The sequence below is a fragment of the Ochotona princeps genome, chromosome 23 (assembly GCF_030435755.1).
Source record: "Ochotona princeps isolate mOchPri1 chromosome 23, mOchPri1.hap1, whole genome shotgun sequence".
NCBI lineage: Eukaryota > Metazoa > Chordata > Mammalia > Lagomorpha > Ochotonidae > Ochotona > Ochotona princeps.
This window is the reverse complement of record NC_080854.1, coordinates 31,275,464-31,296,649: the sequence shown is the minus strand read 5'-3', so window position 1 is coordinate 31,296,649 and position 21,186 is coordinate 31,275,464. Positions and strand designations below refer to the sequence as shown.

The window sequence follows — 21,186 nt, the reverse complement described above, 5'->3', positions numbered from 1 at the left end:
GAGGACCTAACGGTCGCCGCCGGTGCTTCACGTGTGGTAAATGCTAAGGCAGCATGATGGAGATTGTCTGCTCTCAACACTGGCTTCAGAAAGTTGTTTTCACAAGTCAGACATTACAGGAGAGTGATGGATGTATTCTCTCCAATTCCATCTCCTGCAGGTGCAATGGGGATAGCTATGCCTCTTCCTCCTTGCACCTGGAGTCACGATTTGCTGTATTTACCAAGCAGCAAAATTAAATACCTTCTTGTTACACGTACACACACAATACACCGGAACATACATATAATTATGATTACCCATTTTCTACTTTCCCCTATACTTTTGTTTCATGAAAATGACTGAATAAGATTCTCTATCTACTGGAGTGAAACAGTCCTTTGATCCATGTCCATCATTTACCTTTCTGAATGGTGTGTCAGTCTTTCAAAATCCTTAGAATAGACCTAATGTGAAATGGGCATTCTAAAGGTCCTCTCCACACGGCTAGACAGAACAACCAGGCAGTGAAACACACTTTATCCTGTTCCACCTGCAGCTCATTGCCCTAAAGGAGGGTCATAAAGGTCATGAGACCAATGGGGCTGTATGGTCAGAAGAAAAATGCCTAATATTATCAAGCAATGGCTTTCAAATACACAACACACACCGGTTGGCCTAGAGGGAGAGATGCAGATGTATCCCTTAGACATTGCCTTCGAAGATGTCTTTGCTTTGAATCAGAATTTGATCAGAATGAAATCATGTAGTCTTCCTTTATTTTTCCTTTTTTCTTCCTTTATTTTTCTTGTTCATGTTATCATGATGCCTTTTCAATGAAATGGGAGGGGAAATGCCTCATCAAAAGAGTGAAATAGGAGCTCTGCCCCCTGAACCAGACCACCAGATGTCCAAGCGACTCTGAATCTCAGAAGCTCTCAGCCGACTGAGAAGGCAGCAGACGGCAGGCCCCTTGTTGACAAAGCGTGCCTGGCGAGGTGTGAGGCGTCCTCACCATCTTCCTCTTCTTTTAGTGACTGTGCCCTAAACGTATCTGAGTACAAAGTTCTGTTAGATTCCTGTTCTAGTTACATCTGTTTGTTTACCAGTATTGGTTCCTGTAACTCATGCTTACTTATCCAGTTGCTTAGAACCTGGTGATTGTTCTCCAAGTCCCTTGTGATCTATTGTTAGAGTAGCTTGTATGCTGTTGTTTAGTTAACCAGTAACTTTTATAAGCCTGCTTGCCCTGTAAAAATCATGGTATAAGTTGCGCAGTAAAATTCAATAAAGTGTACATTGGTTCATCTCTCCTTTGCATTCCTGTGTCCCAAATTCTTCTTGGTGCAACCATCATCACACCTTGAGTCCTGGTCCCCACTAGGGGGACCCCCCGCGACAACATGGCTTAGCTGAGTCCTCTACGTATCATAATCTGTATTCTGTCTCAGTCACACAGAATACAGATGTGGGCTCATTTCATTTTCAAGTCAAATTCTTGCACAGAAGTCTTTAAAAATACAGCCAGGAAGGCCAGGAATAAATGAATTCTGTTATGAACCAATGCTGCTTTGGAACCACAAGAGGCAATGATATTTATGTTACTGGTGCTCTTGTGCTCCGCTATGCTACAGGAGGTGGAGATACATAGCCACGTACCACACAGGATAATCAATGGTGTTCCACACATACAAGGGGTTATCCTATCAGATGATATTCCCTAGGGACATTGTGGCCATTTTAGTTTACATAAACACACCCTACAGTGTTCATGTAACAGCAAAATCTAATAACCACGTATCTCTCAGAAGCAATCCCATTACTGATCGTGTGACTGTAGGAATATACACTTCAGTGGCCCTGGCTACACAGATGTCAATGGGATGTCATTTGTAAGTCTGGTTAGCCTACAAACGGAACTCTGACTTCTCCGTCTGTAAAATAAGGAACTGAATCAGACTGGTTGTAGACTTTCTGCATGATAGCCCACATGAAATACCCACAAATCCTGGGTACCTGGAACACCTACTCCAGAATCCTGTCATCCTCAGGCAGCCTTCCTACTTACATGTTCACCTGAAAATCCAATTTTAGGAAAACACTGAAAACTGTATGGCTTCTACTTCCACAAATAAACACTGAACGTTCCTATGTAAAGAATGGATTTAGAAATTGAGAGAGGAGTACTTAATGCTGATATTTCATTAAAAACATCCTTGTGATCCTGACGGGAAGACTCTCCAAAAAGAACTATCAGTGGCACTTCAAGCAATGTCATGGAATGAGATCTGAAGCCAAAAATGGTTGCCAGCCAACAGGCCTCCACCAAACAGAGAAATGCCAGTCTCCTGACTGGTCTGGTGCCGTGAGGAAACTGCAGACGCAAAAGATGAAACCCAGGATGCACCTGATTTGGGGTCTTATGATGGAGAAAGCTAAGCCCTTTACTTACAGTGGACAGCTGTGATGCCACAGGCTGAACAGCAGGCCCTGGTGATGGCCAGAGAGCTGGCCTGCTGGCCCACCTTGCAGGGGCTCTGCCAGCTCAGAATCAGTGGCCTACAGGCCTCTATCTTTACTGACCTGTTCTTTTCATCCAGTCAGTAAAACAAAGAACCAGAAATTCTGTGATTGATCAAAGCAAGGACCTCTGATTTCACTGTAAACATGGAGCTGGAGATCTCAGAGGTGGGACAGGATGGAGAGACAACTGTCCCCAAAAACAACAGATGTTGCCCTGTTGCCCAATTGCCGGGCAATAATCTAATTTTCTTTCTCAGATTTTTCAAGTTGGGACTTAAATGTGCTGTCAGCTGCTATCCTTATGCATTATAAGACATGGCCAGCATTAAGCTGGTTCCTCCATATCAGGTCACACTTCTTTCCTTGTCTACAATGATACAGATGATCTACTAATCCCAAACCATGTTAACAAGAAATTATGCTCAGAGTATGACTCACAGGCTAACTGGGAACCAAGAAGGCAAACAGTGCGGCTCGGAGGTATTCTGTTCAATCCTTGCCAAGTACTCAGGGACTCAACACGTGGACGGACATTTGATTAGGGCTTGGGACAGAGATTGCTGTTTTTGTCTAAAACTCACCTCTATGTGATTTCTAATTGCACTTATTAAAAGAGGAATAAGAATTTAATGACACAAACACAAGTAAGGGACCATTCTAAATTTTAATTCTCACCGTCTATCAACACTCTTAGCTGTTGTGTTCACACAGTTTTTAAAAGGTGATTAGTATTTGCCCTTTTCAGTTGATTCCAATTCCTTTCATTTGGTTTGCAGAGAAATAAACAGCTGTTACGCATCGAGTTATTGGTCCAGGGGTCTCTAATATGGTCCCAGCCGCTGAACTTCCAATCCAGTTCCCTATTAATGCACCTGGGAAAACAGGAGAGGATGTCCAGAGCGCTTGAACCCCTGCATCTATGGGAGACCCAGAGGAAGCTCCTGGCTCCTGGCTTTGCAACGGCCCAGCTCTAGTCACTGTAGTCATTTGGGGAGTAAACCAGCAGATGAAGATCAACCTCTCTCTCTCTTTCTAACTACCTTTCAAATAAATCTTTTTTAAAGAAAATGCTATTAGTTTGCTTACTGTACCAAACGTTAAAGCAACAATCACTTAAACAAGAGAGCAGACACAAGAGGCTGAGGGCTGACATGAAACATTTGTAATGCTGGAGGCCCTGGCCCTTTCCACATTGTTGATCAAAGAATCTGAAATCACATTTTCCAACCCATAGTTCAAGATAGCTCCTGCAGCTCCTGCTACTTACTGCATACTGCCACCAGCAGGAAGGGAGAAAGAAAAACAGAAAACGTTTCTTCCTTCCCTTTAAAGTTCCTGAAGCCTCCATGCACAGCATCCACTCGGTTCCCACTGGCTGGAACACAGCCAGACCTTTGGCCATACCTAACCACGTGAGTACAGGAAACGTGGTTGAACCACTAGTGATCACCATCCTGATGGATCTCAGGATTCTCCTGCCAAAGTACCAAACAGAGGCTGGGGATCTGGGAATTACCAGCTGATTTTTTGTGTTCCCATTTATTAAATTATGCAATTAGAATAACAAGAACAACAGGCACCCAGAGATCTGAAAACAAAATCAAGTGACTCAGTAAGCTCAGAGCTCAAATGGTGGGCACATTTATGTAATGAGAATTACATTTCAGTAAAACCATAGGCAAACATTGTCTGCAAGGAGTCAGACAACAGCAACCATTTTGTTGGCTATATGTATGATGTCTGTACTCAACTTGATCATTCCAGCAACAAGGCAGCAAAGGCAGACAATATAAAAACAAATGAGCACGGATCTGCTCAAACAAACTCTATTTATAAAAAGAAAAACCAGCCTGCAGGTTGGATTTGGCTTCCAGACCACAGCAGTCATCTAACTCAGAGTCTGTGGGCTCCAGACACCCCTACGCACAGCACTGATGTACACAGCCAGCTAAACAGGAGCCATAATGAGAGTGCTACTAGAATGAGAGAGAGAGAAAGAGAGCGTTTCCATCCATTGGTTCACTCAGATGGCTAGGTCAAAAACCAAGAGCTGGGAGCTGCATCCAGGTCTCCCACCTGGATGCCCAGGGAGTATCCCACTTGGGTACAGGGCCCAGTACCTTGCCCATCTTGGCTGCTTTCCCCAGGCCATTAGCAGAGAGCTGGACAGGAAGTGGAGCAGCTAGAACATGAATCATTGCCCATATGGGACATTGGCCCTAAAGGTGGCGGCTTTCCCCACTACACCATCATGTCAGCCCCACATTTCCCATTTATTAAGCATGTACCAAGTGAGAGGAATTAATTCTATTAAGAGTTAACTATTCCCTATAACTCTCATAACAACCTGACAAGCTGTATGTGCAGGAAAATACCTGTATTTTCCACAGGACAAAGACAGACACAGCCAAGACATGGCAGTACCAGGATTACAGCCCAACTTTTCTAGTTCACCCACCGGTTTTCCAAGCCTGCTCCTTTCCGAACAAAACAATGTGCCACAGAGCTGGAAGAACAACTGTCCTCCACCTAACAATAAATGAAATATGTGGACACTAATCCTCGTCCTGCAACTAGCAAAGCTGCTAGTAACATTTGACTTGTGAAGTACAATGACAAAGGCTTCCCTCTGATCTTAAAATAGTCCTTGCTCTCAAAGTTTATCCCAGCTTTAGCAAGGAGACACCTAACCTTCAGATTTTCCTGAGTAAAACTGCCAGTCTTAAGATGAGAGCATGGATAAGTGATGGGGGGATAAACATCAGTGTTGCATCAACATTCTTGGAGACTTGCAGGGTCTTTCCAAGGTTACCTAAACAAACAGCAAGCAAGATCACTGCCCAGCCTACCCACCCTCGCCCTCCCCACACAGAGTAGACACTGTTGATGTGTCATAGTGCTCTTTCCAGAAACTTCTAGCAAGGTCTCATGATCCCTATCAGAGCTCCAAACACAATTTCCATTTTATAGAAGTTGGCATAACAGCATAAAGCTTTGTGCCATCAAACCCTCAACACTTGCCTTTTGGGACAAAACTGCTTCCCATTTTCCTCTCTGCCACGTCCAAAGGAGGGATTATCGGTTGCTTCCTTGAATGGGGGTGCCATTGCTTGCTGCATCTTAACTTACAGAGTATCTCTTCTTGTTTCAGCAAGTCAATTCTACATTTATAGTTTCTCTGTGTGTTCACTCATTTTATAATTAAATCCACATCTTAAGGCCTTCCTTACCACAAATCTCTCTCTAAAATTGAGTTTTCATAATATTTCAGAATAGAAAATTGTGACTACTTGTGGAATTATCTTCAATTTATACTCATTAGTTTGGAGGGGAAGTTACCTGCTACTAATGTCCCAAGCTACTCCTGAGACATTAGATACACGCCACAGAATCTGAGGTTCTTGCCTAGACTAACCACTCCAAGCAGAAGAAACCAGTCATTTCCAAGGAATGTAAACACACTTAAAATCTCCCACTAGATCCTAACATGAAGTTGATCATTTTAAAAAGATTTATTTACTTCAGAGGCTGAGTGACAAAGAGTGAGGCTCAGAGAGAAAGAGAGCTCCATCACTCCTCAGCTGGCCACAAAAAAACTAGGCTGTGTCAGGCTGGAACCCAGAACCTGGAACTCCCGCTGGGTCTCCTGGTGGACAGGAGGGGAGGAATGCACCTCACTCATTCTCTGCTGCTTCCCCAGCACATGAGCAGGGAGCAGATCTGGAAGCGGAGCAGCCAGGACTTGAACAGGTGCCTCCATGTAGGATGCCGACAGAGGCTCAACCCACCGAACAACAAAGCAGGCCCTTTACAGGTAACTATAAGATGCTCCAATGACAAGCAAATTTTGCTTTCTTTATAAAATAAAGCACTTCTTATAGTCCAATGAAAGCAGCCTGTGAAATGCCACTTCCTGATCAGAGTAGTATTGTGCACAGCTGCTTGATTCTGTTTACACAGCTAATAAGGAGATCACGACAGGCTGGTAATTACTGTGTGACATTCATTAACCACCACCACCATGTGTGGGTGCCGGCCCAATGCAGAGTTCCAATCTCGCCCCCACGAAACACCTGCCCTGGGGAACACAGAAACCCTTATAAGTCACGGTCGCCAGGGAGGGGGAGCACTCTAAGCTGCCCTCTTCCCCCCTTCTCTTTGTGCGTCAGGTGCTCTGAACTGCTGCCTGCCACTTCCACATCCGACGGGGAAGCCAAGACCCTCCTGACGGCCACTCAGCAGTGAAGGGCTACAATTTCGTATTCACCCGGTGGGAGGCCATGACACCCAGGGCAAGCCAACTCTGCACAAATGAGGCTGAAGCAGGAACAAGGGTGTGGGCAGGTCTAGAAGACTCTGGAATCACTCTTTTGGACTGTGATTCATCTGTATCCCCAATGAAAGCTGGCTCACATGAAGTTAGACACAAAGTCCTCCTGACCATGACGTCGCTCACGGGTGTCTCCAGGGACAGCTGGTACCCTCCATGCCACACAGTTTCCCAACTGCAGCATCAGGACAGTTTGTGACCTACATGAATTGCACTGCGTTGCTACATCCAGGTTTGTCGTGGGCTCGAGAACATAGCTTCCTGTGGTGAAGGTGGGAGAGAGCACATGAGTGAGAGGTTCTGGCACAAACCACAGTACCAAAGGGAAACAGACAACACGGGCGAACCTACTGTGGTGGCACTGTCTCGCCTCCTTTCAGACCACTCCGTTGCAGAAGCCTCCAGATGAGGTCATTCCAAGAGCCTGGGGCCCTCACACCCTGCGGAGGTCACTTCGATGTTCCCATTCTGACTTCATGAGCACAGCTGAAAAAGCTGAGTTTTCAAACTCACTTGTGTCTGCAGGTCTTTCCTCTGAGTTTGGCTGGCTCTCACCGTGTTAAGAATACAGCAAACACCGGGGATGAGCAACAACGGGGGGTGAGCACCCACAGACCAAGCTCAAATCCTCGGAAGGGAGCTGAAAAAGAATCTGGGCTGTTGGAGAAAACACGGATTTTGAAAGCTACCTTCAGCACTGCAGGCGGAAGCCCTACTTCCTCAAAGACAAAAGGGAAGTGGTGTACTTCTTCCTTCACATCTCCCCCCGCCCAGTATGAAATCACATTCAAGCCTCAAGTTAAAAATTAATATTTTCTCTGTTTCTTGTCAGATTGGTCTCGGGTGTGGCAGAGGCCGCTTCCTTGGCTGCAGGACACGAGCTCTAACTAGTGCATTCCATTGAGGGTCACAGCTTTGCATACAGCAGCTCCCCAGTGGCTCTCCCAGCTGGACATCCGGCCAGAGCACGCAGGGGTCTGCAAGGAAATGGGGTCAAAGGCCAGAAGGAGAGCCACAAGACGTGTATTCCAGAGGGTCCCACATACTTGTGTGAGAGGGGAACTTGTAAGTGGCTCAGTCAGAAAACAGGACCACTTAAGTCCGACAGTGTACCTAAGACAAAACTAAAACAGCACTGCATGAGACAAGGGTGTTCTGAGCTGAAACACCTCCTGCGAAGACCTGGGTGTCCCTGAAGTCACACCAGTTGGAAGCAGCCTCACTCTCCAACCACAAGGAATAAACGCATGCATTCGCTCAGCACATCCCATGGCGTTCTAGGATGGGGCAAAACAAGATAAACCCAACATGCACCCCCACAACCCCTGGCCAAACATAAGGAGCACATACAGGCTCTCACTCAGCCCCAGCTGGAGTACACTTCACAGCACTTTAGATGGGGGATGCTGGTATTGTGGCTCAGTAGGCTAGCCACCATGAACGGTCCTGCTCCTCATCCAACTCTCTGCTCTGGTACCTGGGAAGCCAGTGGAAGATGGCCCAAGTGCCTGGGCCCCTGTTACCCATGTGGGAGACCTGGAGAGAGCCTCAGGCTTCCGGCTTCAGCCTGGCCTAGCCCCAACTATTGTAACCACCTGGGGAGTGAACCTCCAAAGGAAAGATTTCTTTCTGTTTGTCGTTCACTCCCTCTGTAACTCTGCCTTTCAGGTGCATAAGACTTGTCTTTTTTAAAACATCCTGTAAAAAGTAGTTTAGAAAGCTGGAGTTCCACCCCCCTGGACACCTGCCCCAGTCAGCAGAAGGCACCACACAGAAAGAGGGCACAGGCCGCTTGCTGGGCTGGGTGCTCCTTTTCTGTGACCTCCAGCAATCATTATCTTCAGGAGGATGAGATCCAGGCAGTTGGAGTGTTTTTGCTTAAAAGTGATGCATGTGTTTTGTGTTGCTAAGGAACCCTCTAATTTACAAGTGACTATCAAGCACTTTTGAACACGTATCAATGAGCTGTTCACTATATACAAAGGCACCTTTCCAAGATTTTTGTGGAACTCTGATAGTTCATTTCAGTGCAGAATTTTTTAAAAATCCATCCATGGGGGGAGGGCGGGGGGAAGGGCGGGGTGATTCCCAGTTCCAACGAAACTCTATCACATAATACAATGTAATCAATGAATAAAAAAAGAAAAAAAATCCATCCATAGTTTTTCATAGCCTGGATTTCCATGAACTTTCTCCAGACTCTTTATATTTAATGTAGATTACCACACTGAATGTCTAAAACAGGCCTGTAAAGTAGGTTTCATTACCCACACTGCACAGATTGAATGAAATTTAGAAAGATGATGTGATTTGCGTAGCTGACACACAGTGATGTGACTGGCAGCCAGAATGCAAAGAGCTGTGCATCATTTCAAAGTCAGTGCTATCGGCCTCTCTAGAGAGGGCTGAAACAGTTAAACGCTTAGCCTCACTAAGCTTCAACTAGAACATTATTCTGAAAAGTGATCTCACGTGTCAAGACTCTGGACCAATGGAGCACTACTTGGCAGGGTGAGAGATCACGGGCTGAGATTTTTAAGAGCTAGTTATCAACTCTGACAAGGACACCCTTCCCTATCTTACAAGGCCTTTTCTGCTCAACAAAGTCCCATACTTGTCCATCAGTATTTCTGAGGAAAGGGCAGGCTCTATGTCCCCTACCCTTAGCCCGGAGCCCTCGGGCTTCCTGACCAACGGGAATATGGGGACGATGACATGATAGCAGTTTCTTAAGAGGCTGGCAGGTTCTAGTTCCCACTTCTGGATTCCATCATGCCCCTAACTAGGAAAAGCTGTGTTTATCACATTCTTGTTTCTAAGTAGAGCAATGATTGTTTTTTCAGTAGCAATGATTAATAAACACAAGTAAATCCAAAGGATAAGGCATTTTTCCAAAATGTTTAGCTGTCCTTGGCAAATGCTTCTGAGAAAAAAAAAAAGGGCAACTTATAAATCTGCATAAATCTTAGATCTATTTTAACGTGGCCAGGAAAACACGATCAAGAAGAGCTAGAAGACAATCTAGCAGGATTTTGAGGGTATTGAGATTACAGCTGATCTTCCCTTCCCCACAGTTCTTTTTTTCATTTTTACTATTTGTATCATCACAAATGAACAGCTACAGCATAGTTTAGTAGGATATTGCTTTCTGACAGTTCAATGACAGGGTGTAGGATTTTCCTGTAAGGCAAGCCTGGTGCCCACGTACCTCCTGCAGAACTCAAACCTGTTGTGTGCTCAAGGAAGAAAACAACCAAACAGAATCAGCCAGAAATTTGTCATAATGAGACAGGCAGCAGACAGCAGGTGCAACCCACATAATCAGGCTTTGCCCTGTCAGTTGCACATTCTCCCAGCATACTACACTCCTTGCTTTGCTCCTGCGAGCCAAAAAGTGGCCCACGGCATTTTAGGGATGGCATTTTGGGCTTACAAAACAGCTTTATGAGGGACTCAGCTACTGGAAATCTATTTGGGAGTTGCAAGGGTTTAGGAAGCAAGCTGTTTGTTAATTGGTGATTAAGATATCTCACATGGAACAAACTCTTACAAGGACAGACTGTCTTGTCCTTCACGTTCTTAATCAATTTCAAATATTAGTCCAGCTGGGTCAAAGCAGGATTTCATAAGTGGTAAACATTTTCCATGACTATGTGCAGAGGAAGAAGAAAAATCAGTAACCCTTTCGGCAAATCTCTACTGAATATCTAAGTGGGAAAATAGGTACATGTGAAGATGTAGCACAGGACAGACAGCTCAGTGTTCTTATCCATGACCCACAACCACTTCCACACAAGCTCATGAGAATCACTGCTATGGTTCTCTTTGCAACTGAACTTCCGGTGAGCTCCTGTAGGTGGCCTGGACTTGACTGCACCAGAATCAGCAAATGCTGAAGCTAAGGGCTGCCCTCCCCAACAAAGTCAACACACCAGTACCTCATGGACCCAGCAAGGGTCTCCCACATACTACTCTCCCTCCTCTCTGAGTGGCAACATCCCGACTTTCTGACAATCAGATCACACAAGTGTCTAACAGCACAGACTCAAGGGTCAGACACCTGCCTTTGAATCATAACCATGTCACTTCAGGGAAATGTGGGTTCAATGTATGTCATCTCTCTGTGCCTCTTTCCCTCCTGAGGGAAGCACGAGGGCTTTTTCAACTGTTCCAACACTGAGATATTTTTGCTCATCTGAATTCATTTCAACTGAAGGTCAAGACAAAAAGTCTGACTTGCAGCAGCCTGGTCAGATTTCTGGGTGAGACTCTTGTCACCCTCACCCTGTATTTATAAGAAATGGTATCACCAAAGGACAAGTTTTATCAACACTGAAAATTATGCCTATAATCCAGCCAACTGAATTATTAAAACTGCTGGATTGAAGAATAAATTCAAATAACTTATTTTAAGCCTTCCAGAAACAAAATTCAAGACAATTGCTAATAACCTCTCCAAACACTAACTAGGCCGTTGCACTTGTAAAGGATCTTTGGCTTTCCCTTTTTTATAGAAATATGTCTTTTTTCTTTCTCACTTATTTGAGAGGTAAAACTGCCAGGATGGGGAAGGTGAAGAGAGAGAAAGAGAAGGAATGGGAGACAGAGAAGAGAGAGATGGAGGGAGGAGAAAGGGAGAGGAAGTGGGGAAAGAGAGCAGGGGAGGGGATGAGAAAGGAGGGAGAAGAAGGAGAGAGGGTGAGAGAGAGGAGGAGAGGGTGAGAGAAAGAGGAGAGAAGGGGACGGGAAAGAGAATGTGCTCCCATTAACTGGTTCATTACCCAAATGCACACAACAGCCAGTGCTGAGCTGGGCCTGCATTGGGAACTCAGATACAACCCAGGTCTCCCACATGGGCGGCAGGAAGCCAATTCCTTGACTCAGCACCACAGCCTCCTAGCTTCTGCACTGGTGGGAAGCTAGAGTTGAGAGTCACAGCTGGGAATGGAAGCCAGGCACTCCGATGTGGGAACTAGCAATTCAACAGTAGACTAAATGCTACTGCTCCCAGAAACATGATAACCCAGAAACAGGAACATTTCCTGTTTCTACAACCCAAATACATGGCAACTTCAGCAGTTCAGAAGAGATCAGTAACAAAGAGGTCTGTGAGTGGCTGGAACTGAATAGCAAAGTTGCACTTCCAGCAGCCCAGTGGCTTCGTCAAACTACACCCAGCCTTTCCTACGGTCACTTGCAATGTCAACAGTCACAGCCCAGAAGAGTGGATTTGTTTTGCCCTACCCCCTACCTCAGCCTCACCCATGCCATACAGCAGTACTCTAGGGTAAAACCATTTGGCATTTTCTTCCCCTAAGTTTCCAACCCCTCTTAATTCCTAGTGTGTCCACCCTGTGGTCCACCTCTACCAATTCAGGCTGCATGCTTTAGGCCAGCAGGGCCTAGCCCCACGTCCTGTCACTGGGCACAGCACCTGGCAGAGATTCCAAACCCCATAAATAACACACTGAGTGAACCACTGAGTGTGTGAACATAGCCACCTGCGGTCAGTGCGCTGCTTTGTCAACATGTATGAGAGCTCAGACTTCATGGGGCTGGTTAAGACACTGACTGCAGTGCCAGCACTGTGCCATAATGGGTAAAGCTTCTGTATTGCAGTGCTGGCAGCTCCACTTCTGAGCTATCTCCCTGCTAATGCACTGGGAGAGCAGCACAACGTGGCCCAAGTGCTTGAATCCCTGCACCTGTGGGAGACCCAGAAGATCTAGTCTTCATTGGCCCAGCATGAAGGCCCAGTGACTGAATCCTTGCCTTGTACACACCCAGGTCCCATGTAGGTGCCAGTTCATGTCCCGGCTGCTCCACTTCCCATCCAGCTCCCTGCTTGTGGCCTGGGAAAGCATTCAAGGATGGCCCAAAGCCTTGGATCCTGCAACCATGTGGGAGACCAGGAAGAGGCTCCTGGCTCCTGGCTTCTGGCTCCTGGCTTCAGATCAACTCAGTTCTGGCCATTGCAGCCACTTGCAGAGTGGACCAGTGGATGGAAGATCTTTTTCTCTGTCTCTCCTTCTCTCTGTAAATCTGTCTTTCCAATAAGAATAAATAAATCTTTAGAAGAAGAAGAGGAAGAGGTAAGAGAAGGAGAAGGAGGAGGAGAAGTTCCTGTCTTCAGACTGGATGAGGTCTGGCTGTTGCAGCCATATGGAAAGTGAGCCAGTGGATGGAAATTCTCTGTCTCTCCCTTTCTAATTCTAATCTTGCAATGTCCACTTCCCATAACAGAGTGCAGGTTGGAATCCTGGAATCCGAGTTGCTCCACTTTTAATCCAGCTTCCTGTTAATGCCCCTGGGAAGGCAGCAGATGATGGCTCAGATACTTCTGGGACCTTCCCAGTCAAGTGGGAGACTAAAATGGAGTTCTTGGCTCCTGGCTTTGGCCTGGCCTAACCAGGATATCTCGGTCATTTGAGGAGTAAACAAGTGGATGGAAGATCTCTCTCTTCCTCACCCCTCTCTGCCACTCTGCCTTGCAAATACATAAAATTATCCTTTAAAAAGAGAGAGAGCAAGCAAGAGAGAATTTCTGGCGCCCAGAGTCCACCTCCCTTCATGACACATCCATCCATACTCCTCTACCAAAGCTATGCAGACATCTCCTGGAACCTCCTGCACCACCACCCCAAGGTGAACCCAACATGAGGCGGACAAAGGAACCTGCTGCCGAGCCAGGCCTCTGGCCGGACTGATCTGTGCTCCTACTTCTTGATCATGTCAGTTCCCCTAGCCATGCCTCTGTTGTCTCCCTGCTTTGGCACCCAAGACTTCCTAATTTAGGCTTCTGCCTTCCCTCACCTGCTCCAGAATGGCATTCTGTCTTGCTCTCTTTCCTTTTAAGCCTAAAAACAATGCAGAGATTTCGCAGGTTCTCACTGGAGTGTTAAGTATCAGAACATCTATGGCAGGAGAAGGGTCTTCCCTGTGCCTGCCCTCCCCCAGGCAGTGGTCCTGCCTGTCCACGTCGGGAATACAAAAGATGCCTCAAAGACGCCAGACAAGCCGTGCAAGCAGCAGTCAGCACCAGGAGGCTGCAGCTCATGCCCCATGCCCCATGAAGCTTCTAGCTAAGCTCCGATTTAGCTCCCTGGCAGTCACCAAATTCCAAAGCAGGACTAAAGTAACATGAAGAAGCATCCGGATGCGATTCAAGCAGAACATGCTGCAATCGAGCTCCAAGAACAAGTCTGTCAGCAGATTTAAGACTTATAATAGTTATTTCTCTTTTAGACATGGTACCAAAGGACTCATTTAAAAGCATTTAATCTCACATTTAGCAACACTATACTCCCACTTAATTGTAATCTGTTCTCTCTAGCATAGCTCTAAACTCTCCCCTCTCTTCCTGCACAGATAGAAGAAAAATAAACGTTTGAAGTCAAACAACAGAAAACCACCGACTGTCAAGAACCAAAGATTATCAACAAACACTGTGAGGTGAGAGCGCATGTAACCAGGTATCGGGGGAACTTGCTCTTTTCAAGTATATTAGAAGTCCTTGGTAATACTACTACATGTGTGTACAGAATACATACTTAGCTATGTGTATTTGTGTATGTGATAAATTCTCCCCTGTTTATTCTTTTAAGCAGTAAAGCATTTTTGGAAGAAACTCACATTTGTTTAGTGTGTATCACAATCTGTTAGTTCAAAACATTTGTTATCATTTACTCTCTCCATTTAATTGTGATGATATTGCCTTTCATTAAAGCAAGCCTTATTCCATTTCTGCCAATCCATTTCATCCCTAGAGTTCTCCGGTGCCCTAGAAATGCACTGCAAGTCTAAAACTGGCTTAAAAACACTTCCCATTTAATGATTATTTATTAAGAGTCCCTATCTAGTACACATTCTATGCAGAGAACTGGTGCGCAGAGAAAAAGAGAAAGTTCCACATTCAGCCATGCAGTGGAGCCTGTGGCAATGCAGCCCTGTGTGTCAGTCTTGGGACAGGGACAACAACATATCTATTCAGAATGACAGAAACCCCTGCTCACACAGCGATCAGGCAGGCCTCATAGCCCTGTAAACCAGTCACCACTGAGCTGCAAGGTCTGAACTCCCAGGACCCCATTAAGGATGCACACCATCTCCCATCTCACAAGAACCCAGGCTGACAGCTCACTGTGCTGTAACTGTAATATTCAAGGTAGAGGCAACTGCATGTGGCTTTTTTATAAATAAAAGATAGATCAGTCAAGGAAGAAAGGAATAAAGGGAGAGAGGGAGGGAGGGAGGGAGGAAGGAAGAGGAAAGGAAAGAAAGAAGAAAGGAAGAAATGTTACGGAGCTTGGGCCTAGTGCAGTAGCCTAGCAGAGCTAAAGTCCTCACCTTGAACACTCCAGGATCCCGTATGGACACCGGTTCTAATCCTGGAGGCCTGCTTCCCATCCAGCTCCCTGCTTGTGGCCTGGGAAAGCAGTCAAGGACAACCCAAGGTTTGGGGGCCCTGCACCCACATGGGAGGCCCAAGGGAGGAGGTTCCTGGCTCCTGGCTTCAGATTGAGCACAGCTCCGGCTATTGTGGGCACTTGGGGAGTGAATCAATGGACGGAGGATCCTCCTTTCTGTCTCTCCTCCTCTTTGCATGTCTGACTTTCCAATAATAATAATAATAATAGAGAAAGAAATGTCATGGAGCTTGTATATGCAGTTCCAGTAGATCAGCCTATCATCTTGGAATCAAGACTGATGTTGAAAGCTCTCTGCAAATATTTTCTTAACTGATTCATTAATCCATATCCTGCCTTGCACACCTTTATAAATGTCATCTTCTTGTGACTTAAGGCTTCAGGCTACATAGAAAGTTGTTTTATTGTTCACCTAAATGTCACCTTAATGTCTCTTTGGAAGTACTGGAAAGCAATTTGGAAGCAAGCAGAAGCCAGAAAACTACAGAGAAAAGTAGCATTGAAGGACATCATTCGAGTTGATAACAACCACACATACAAACATGTTCCACCTACCCACAGCTGAAAATGGGGTGCTTGTCTTTAAGGCAAGGACAAAATAGAATTTGGGGCTCTTATCCCTGAGAGCTACAGGTTTCTGCTTTGTAATAAAATTGTCAATGACCTCCTTACTGATTCAATAACTTTGTTTCTGAATTTCGTATCTTACCCCAATTCAAATTTCCAGAAAGACAACTAAGTGATTCAAACAAGTTTTCTTAAAAACAATGTGGCCAGCATGGACACTTTGAGTGAAGGCCCAGTCAGGCTCCTGTCAGCAGGAACTGCTGTCTGCTTCCCTTGCTTCTCAATCCTCTCTCATAGACATGGAGAGTAACGAAGACACCAACACAATTAATGAATGCAGCCGATCATATTTTCAAAGAAGAATATCTTTTAAAAAGTTTTGGAACATCTACATTGATACATTGGTTTAATATTTAACCTAAAGAAATGCTCAACAAGTCTTTAAAATGCCAATGTATCTTTTAATTCTTTCCTGGCTTACATTTCCAACAACGGAAAACTAAAGTTAAAAGTCAGACATCAAGTAAACTTGACACTGTACAAAAATCACATCCTCACTCACCAACACTTGCACATGTTTCTAAAACCATGAAGTTAATTCTGTCTTTCTTCAACTGCTCCATGTCCTAGAAAACTCCATTTCATGCAATTCTGATGGCCTGCCTTCCCACTTTTTACCAACTCTTAAGCTCCTTTACAACTTACTATAGTATTTTAAAAAGATCACCAGCACATGAAATAATCTCAAGAAAAGGCATTTATCATCATTACCTTTTGCCTGCTCCAAAGTCCTCACCTTCAGGCATCTCTGTCCTTCAAAAATAATAACGGAGCCGAGGGCTGCAGCACCCACGCACCCAGAGAAGGAGCCGAGGCTGGCCACTTCTCCACTTGCAGGCTGACTGTCAGGAGGAAAAACCCCGACCGCGAGGTTCTTTCCTTTTTGGAGAAAAGCACGCCTTCGTTACTCGGAAAGTTGGTGTTGACAAACTTCCCAAGAGCCCTCCGGCCTGCCTTGAATGAAGCTAAGAGCTGGGTTATTATGACTGCCCCCTGCTAAAAATAAATGGGTCACCTCTTCCTGCCAGCACCGTGACAGGCAACAGGAGCAGGCACTGCCCAGCTGCCCGCATATTCCCCACAGTCGTGTGAGAAGGTGTCACCACCCAGCTATTAACCTTTATTGGATGACTTCACCAAGGCCAGCCTGCCCTTTCTCTTGCCTTTTTTTTTTTTCCTGGCATGACAGGGCACCCCCTCCTGCCAGAGAGTGCAGTGGCCAAGGGGCGAATGAAACTTCACCCTGGGTTATCAGGCCTCCTCCCTCGAGTCACAGCGGGGAGTCATAAACCCGTGAAGCAGGGAGGCCTGTGGACACGCAGGCGGCTGCAGCCACACAGCAAGAAGATCCCTGACTCAAAAAGAAAGGCAAAAACCAAGGCCATTAAGCAACTGGGTTCTGGAGGATATTGTCTAGTAAGAACATCTTCCGGTGCTCCACGCAGATTTCTCAATTCAGGGAGCAGTGAGCTTACAAACAGGCCCGGACGAAGTGTTCCCACAGGCCACGGGTTTTCTGAGCCACCACTTCGGCCCAGTGGACCTGGGTACTTTTATAGCCTGGCCAGATGCTCCGCCAGAGTCGAGTCACCAGCTACACGCAGTTGCCAGCCTTTTTGAAGAGGAGGAGGAAAATCACTTAAAATCCTTTTTCTATTTTCAAAAAGGCAGTATTTTCCTTTAGAAATACTCCCTGAGGGACCTGGTGCAGTAGCCTATTGGCTAACGTTCTCACCTCGCAAGCACTGGGATCCCATATGGGCACCGGTTCATGTCCCGGCTGCTCCACTTCCCTTCCAGCCTGTGGCCTGGGAAAGCAGGCGAGGAAGGTCCAAAGCCTGGGGACCTGCACCCACATGGGAGACCCAGAAGAAGCTCCTAGCTTCAGATTGGCTTAGCTCCAGCCATTGCGGCCACTTGCAGAGTAACATCTTTCACTCTGTCTCTCCTTCTCTCTGTAAATCTGACTTGCCAATAAAAAAAAAAAAAAAGAAAAAAATATTCCCTGAGAACTTTGTATGGAGAAAAACCAGAAAGCCTTTTTGTGCCTGGATGAAAACAAGAGGGTAGGCCTAAAGCAAGATCTAATTATTCAGAAATAGCATTTTTTAAACATGGCAGTGTGCTTCTTGTTCTATTACAGCCAATCCTAGGAAGACACTTACATTTACTGTATATTTTAAATGCTCTATTGTTCAAAGTTATTTTCTAGAGCACTAAAGAACCAAAAAGCCAAAATATTTTAAAAAGTATAATGAATCCACATATGTACAGCCAACTAATCTTTATCAAGAGAACTGAAAATAACCCAGAACAAAACGTTGGCCTCTTCAACAAATGCTTTTGGAACAACTGAATATTCACTTACACAAGAAGCAAGACCCCCACCTTTCAACTTACACAAAAATTAGCTCTAAATAGATCAAGGACCTAAATTGGCACCCAGAAACCATCATACTGCTAGAGGAAAACATAGGAAGCACTCTTCAAAAAATAGTCAAGCGCTTGTTTAAAAAGTCACCAAAAGCACAGGCAATCAAAGCCAAAACCAACAAATGGGACTACATCAAACGAAGAAGCTTTTGTGCAGCAAAGGAAATGATCAACAAGGCAAAGAGGCAACCAACAGAATGGGGAAAATCTTTGCACACTACACAACCGATAGGGGACTACTATCTAGGATTTACAGAGAGCTTCAGAAACTCAACAAGGGCGAAACAATGTTAAGCAATGAGCAAAGGAAATAAGCACACATCTTTCAAAAGAACAAATCTAAATGGCTAATGGATATATGAACAGATGCTCAGTCTCCCCAGCAATTAGGGAAATGCAAATAAAAACCACAATGAGCTTCCACTAACTCCAGTGAGACTGGCCTACATACCAAAACTAACTGACAACAACTGCTGGCAAGGATTTGGAGGAAAAGATATCCTATCCCACTGTCGGTGGGAGTGTAGAGTAATGCAGCCACTATGGAAGTCAGTGTGAGGACTGCTCAGACATCTGAAAATTGATCTACCTTATGATCCAGCTATCCCACTCCTAGGCATATATCCAAATGAAGTGAATCTGCATAAGAGGAAGCAAACTGCAGCCCAAAATCATAGCAGTACAATCCACAACGATGAAGACATGGAAACAGCCCGGACACCCATCAGTAAGAGGAATGGACAAAGGAAGTGTGGTACATCTACTCTGTGGAATATTACACAGCCATAAAAACAATGAAATCCTATGATTTGCAACAAAATGGTCACAACTGAAGACCATTATGCTTAGTGAAATAAGCCAGTCCCCAAATGACAAATATCATAAGACAACCTCCACACAAAATACAAAATGAATAGATACATGGGCGATGAAGTAGATGGACATCCTAGGAAGTGACGATACATTGCAGTATGCATCTCTACTCCTGAATAAAAGGAGGACTCCCAATGAAACAGTAGATACCTTGAAAATAGGAGATGAGATTTTTTTTTACCTTTGTCTTTACCTACAATGTCGTGACTTCTTTAAATAGCAAAATATTAAAATGCAACTGTTAATGAAGGACAATATTAATGTGATAATATGGTGGAAAAACAAGGAAGAAGCAAGGCAAGGAGGAGGGAAAAATCCCTATACCTACAAAACTGTCGTGGAAAATAATAATAAAAATAAATACAAAGAAAAATATATAATCTGCTTTCCTTTGGGTGGTACTCATTATTTTGTGATATAAATAAATCACAATTTGAGACACCTTTTTAAACAATTTAATATTTCACCTAAGACAAAATGCTTTTCACACTTCCAGATTAAGAAGGGCAGACACGCAAATACACAGCTTGCACACCAGGGCTTGAAAGAAGAGAGATACAAAGTTCAGAGTATACAGGTAATTTCCAGAACGAAGCCACCGTTATATTGTGCTGGGACCTGATCCAGCAGGTAAATACACTCCCTGTGACACCTGCTACCCACACAGAAACTCCAGCTTGCATACTGGCTGCTCCACTTCCGATCCAGCTCCTTGCTAATGCACCTGATACCTCTCGTGTTTGGGCTCCTCCCATCCATGGGGGAGACACAGATGGGCTGCCAGGTTCCTGGCTTGGGTTTGAACCACATTCAGACTCTATCCCAGTCTGTGGGAATGAACAAACTCTTAAAAAGAAATGTCAGGTTGCTAAAGATTCTGAAAGATGAACTATTGAAACACTATATAGGTGATCATCAGGGAGAATATTCCAGCACCTGTATGATACCTCATCAGCCCAGTTCTAACCTATCGCCAGTTAGAACTATTTCAGTTTTATATCACAAAGAGCTCCTTTTCATTCTCCTAAGGTCTTATTTTACTCTTTCTTGAATAGTGATTCTCACTCAGCTTAGCTGCATTCTACCACAGAGATGAATGCAGCCTGGGAACCTGCCCTCCAATGTCTAAGTGAACTGATTTGTGCTATAGCAGATTTTCTAACATTCCTGCTCCAGTTCAAGTACCTGCCCGAGAGTTCGTGTTTGGAAACATAATCACAAAATTCACAGATCAACCATATCTAGAGGTAATGAGAATCAGGGAAGTTCATGAGATGCTGAGGCCCAAGCGAGGGCATTAGGTTTGTTAACGAGAACGAGATGTGTGTGTTGTGTCACCATTTGGGATGTCCACATGCCAGGGACCAAGACTTGCCCCTGCTTCTGATCCAACATCCTGCTAATGTGCACCTGGGATTCAGCACAGGATGGTCAGAGCAGTTGAGTTCTTGCCACAAATGCAGGAGACCCAAACCAAATTCCTGGCTCCTGACTTTCTTTCAGCCTGGCCCAGCTCCAGCTTTGCAGATGTTTGGGGAGTGAACTGGTGAGTAGAAGTTACTTCTCCCTTCTCCTCTTTCTGTCCCTCTGCCTTCCAAATAAACAATCAAAACTTGTTACAAGAAGAGGGATTGTCAAGTGCATCCACCGGCAGCTGACTCCTTGCTGAGCTGACCCTCTGTCCCGCTGGAGGTGAAGAAGCTGACCTGAAATCTGCTGGACATCCCCAACTGAAACACTCAGAAGACCAACGCAGCGAAGAGCCGGCAGTCACTGGCATTCCACGGAGATCAGCGGACGCCCTACCAGTGGCCCAGGGAAGCTGACTGGTCCGCTGGTGACACAGCCAGGAACAGCCTCTGGCTGACTGTCCCAGGACTCGGCACTCTGTCCCTCTCAGCTCATGACACAGCAGGGCACACGTATTTGGCAAAAGCTGAGTAGCTAGACACCTCCTTCCTTACATTTACATTCTGCCAAAACTCTTACACATTT

General features: G+C 45.3%; 1 protein-coding gene across 3 annotated transcripts in view; it reads right to left on the bottom strand.

Annotated features, from left to right (window-relative positions):
* Positions 1-21,186, bottom strand: part of RETREG1 (reticulophagy regulator 1) — a 100,542-nt gene that overhangs the window by 17,641 nt on the left and 61,715 nt on the right. The window contains exon 1 of one of the 3 annotated variants that reach the window (XM_012926571.3): positions 16,597-16,957. The exons of 1 other annotated variant lie outside the window; for it this stretch is intronic. In XM_012926571.3, coding sequence (XP_012782025.2) covers positions 16,597-16,631 — 35 coding nt within the window. In that variant the 5' untranslated portion in view covers positions 16,632-16,957. Of the gene's footprint in view, positions 1-16,596; positions 16,958-21,186 lie in introns of those variants that run through there. One more of the 3 variants, XM_012926572.2, reaches the window with a different exon arrangement.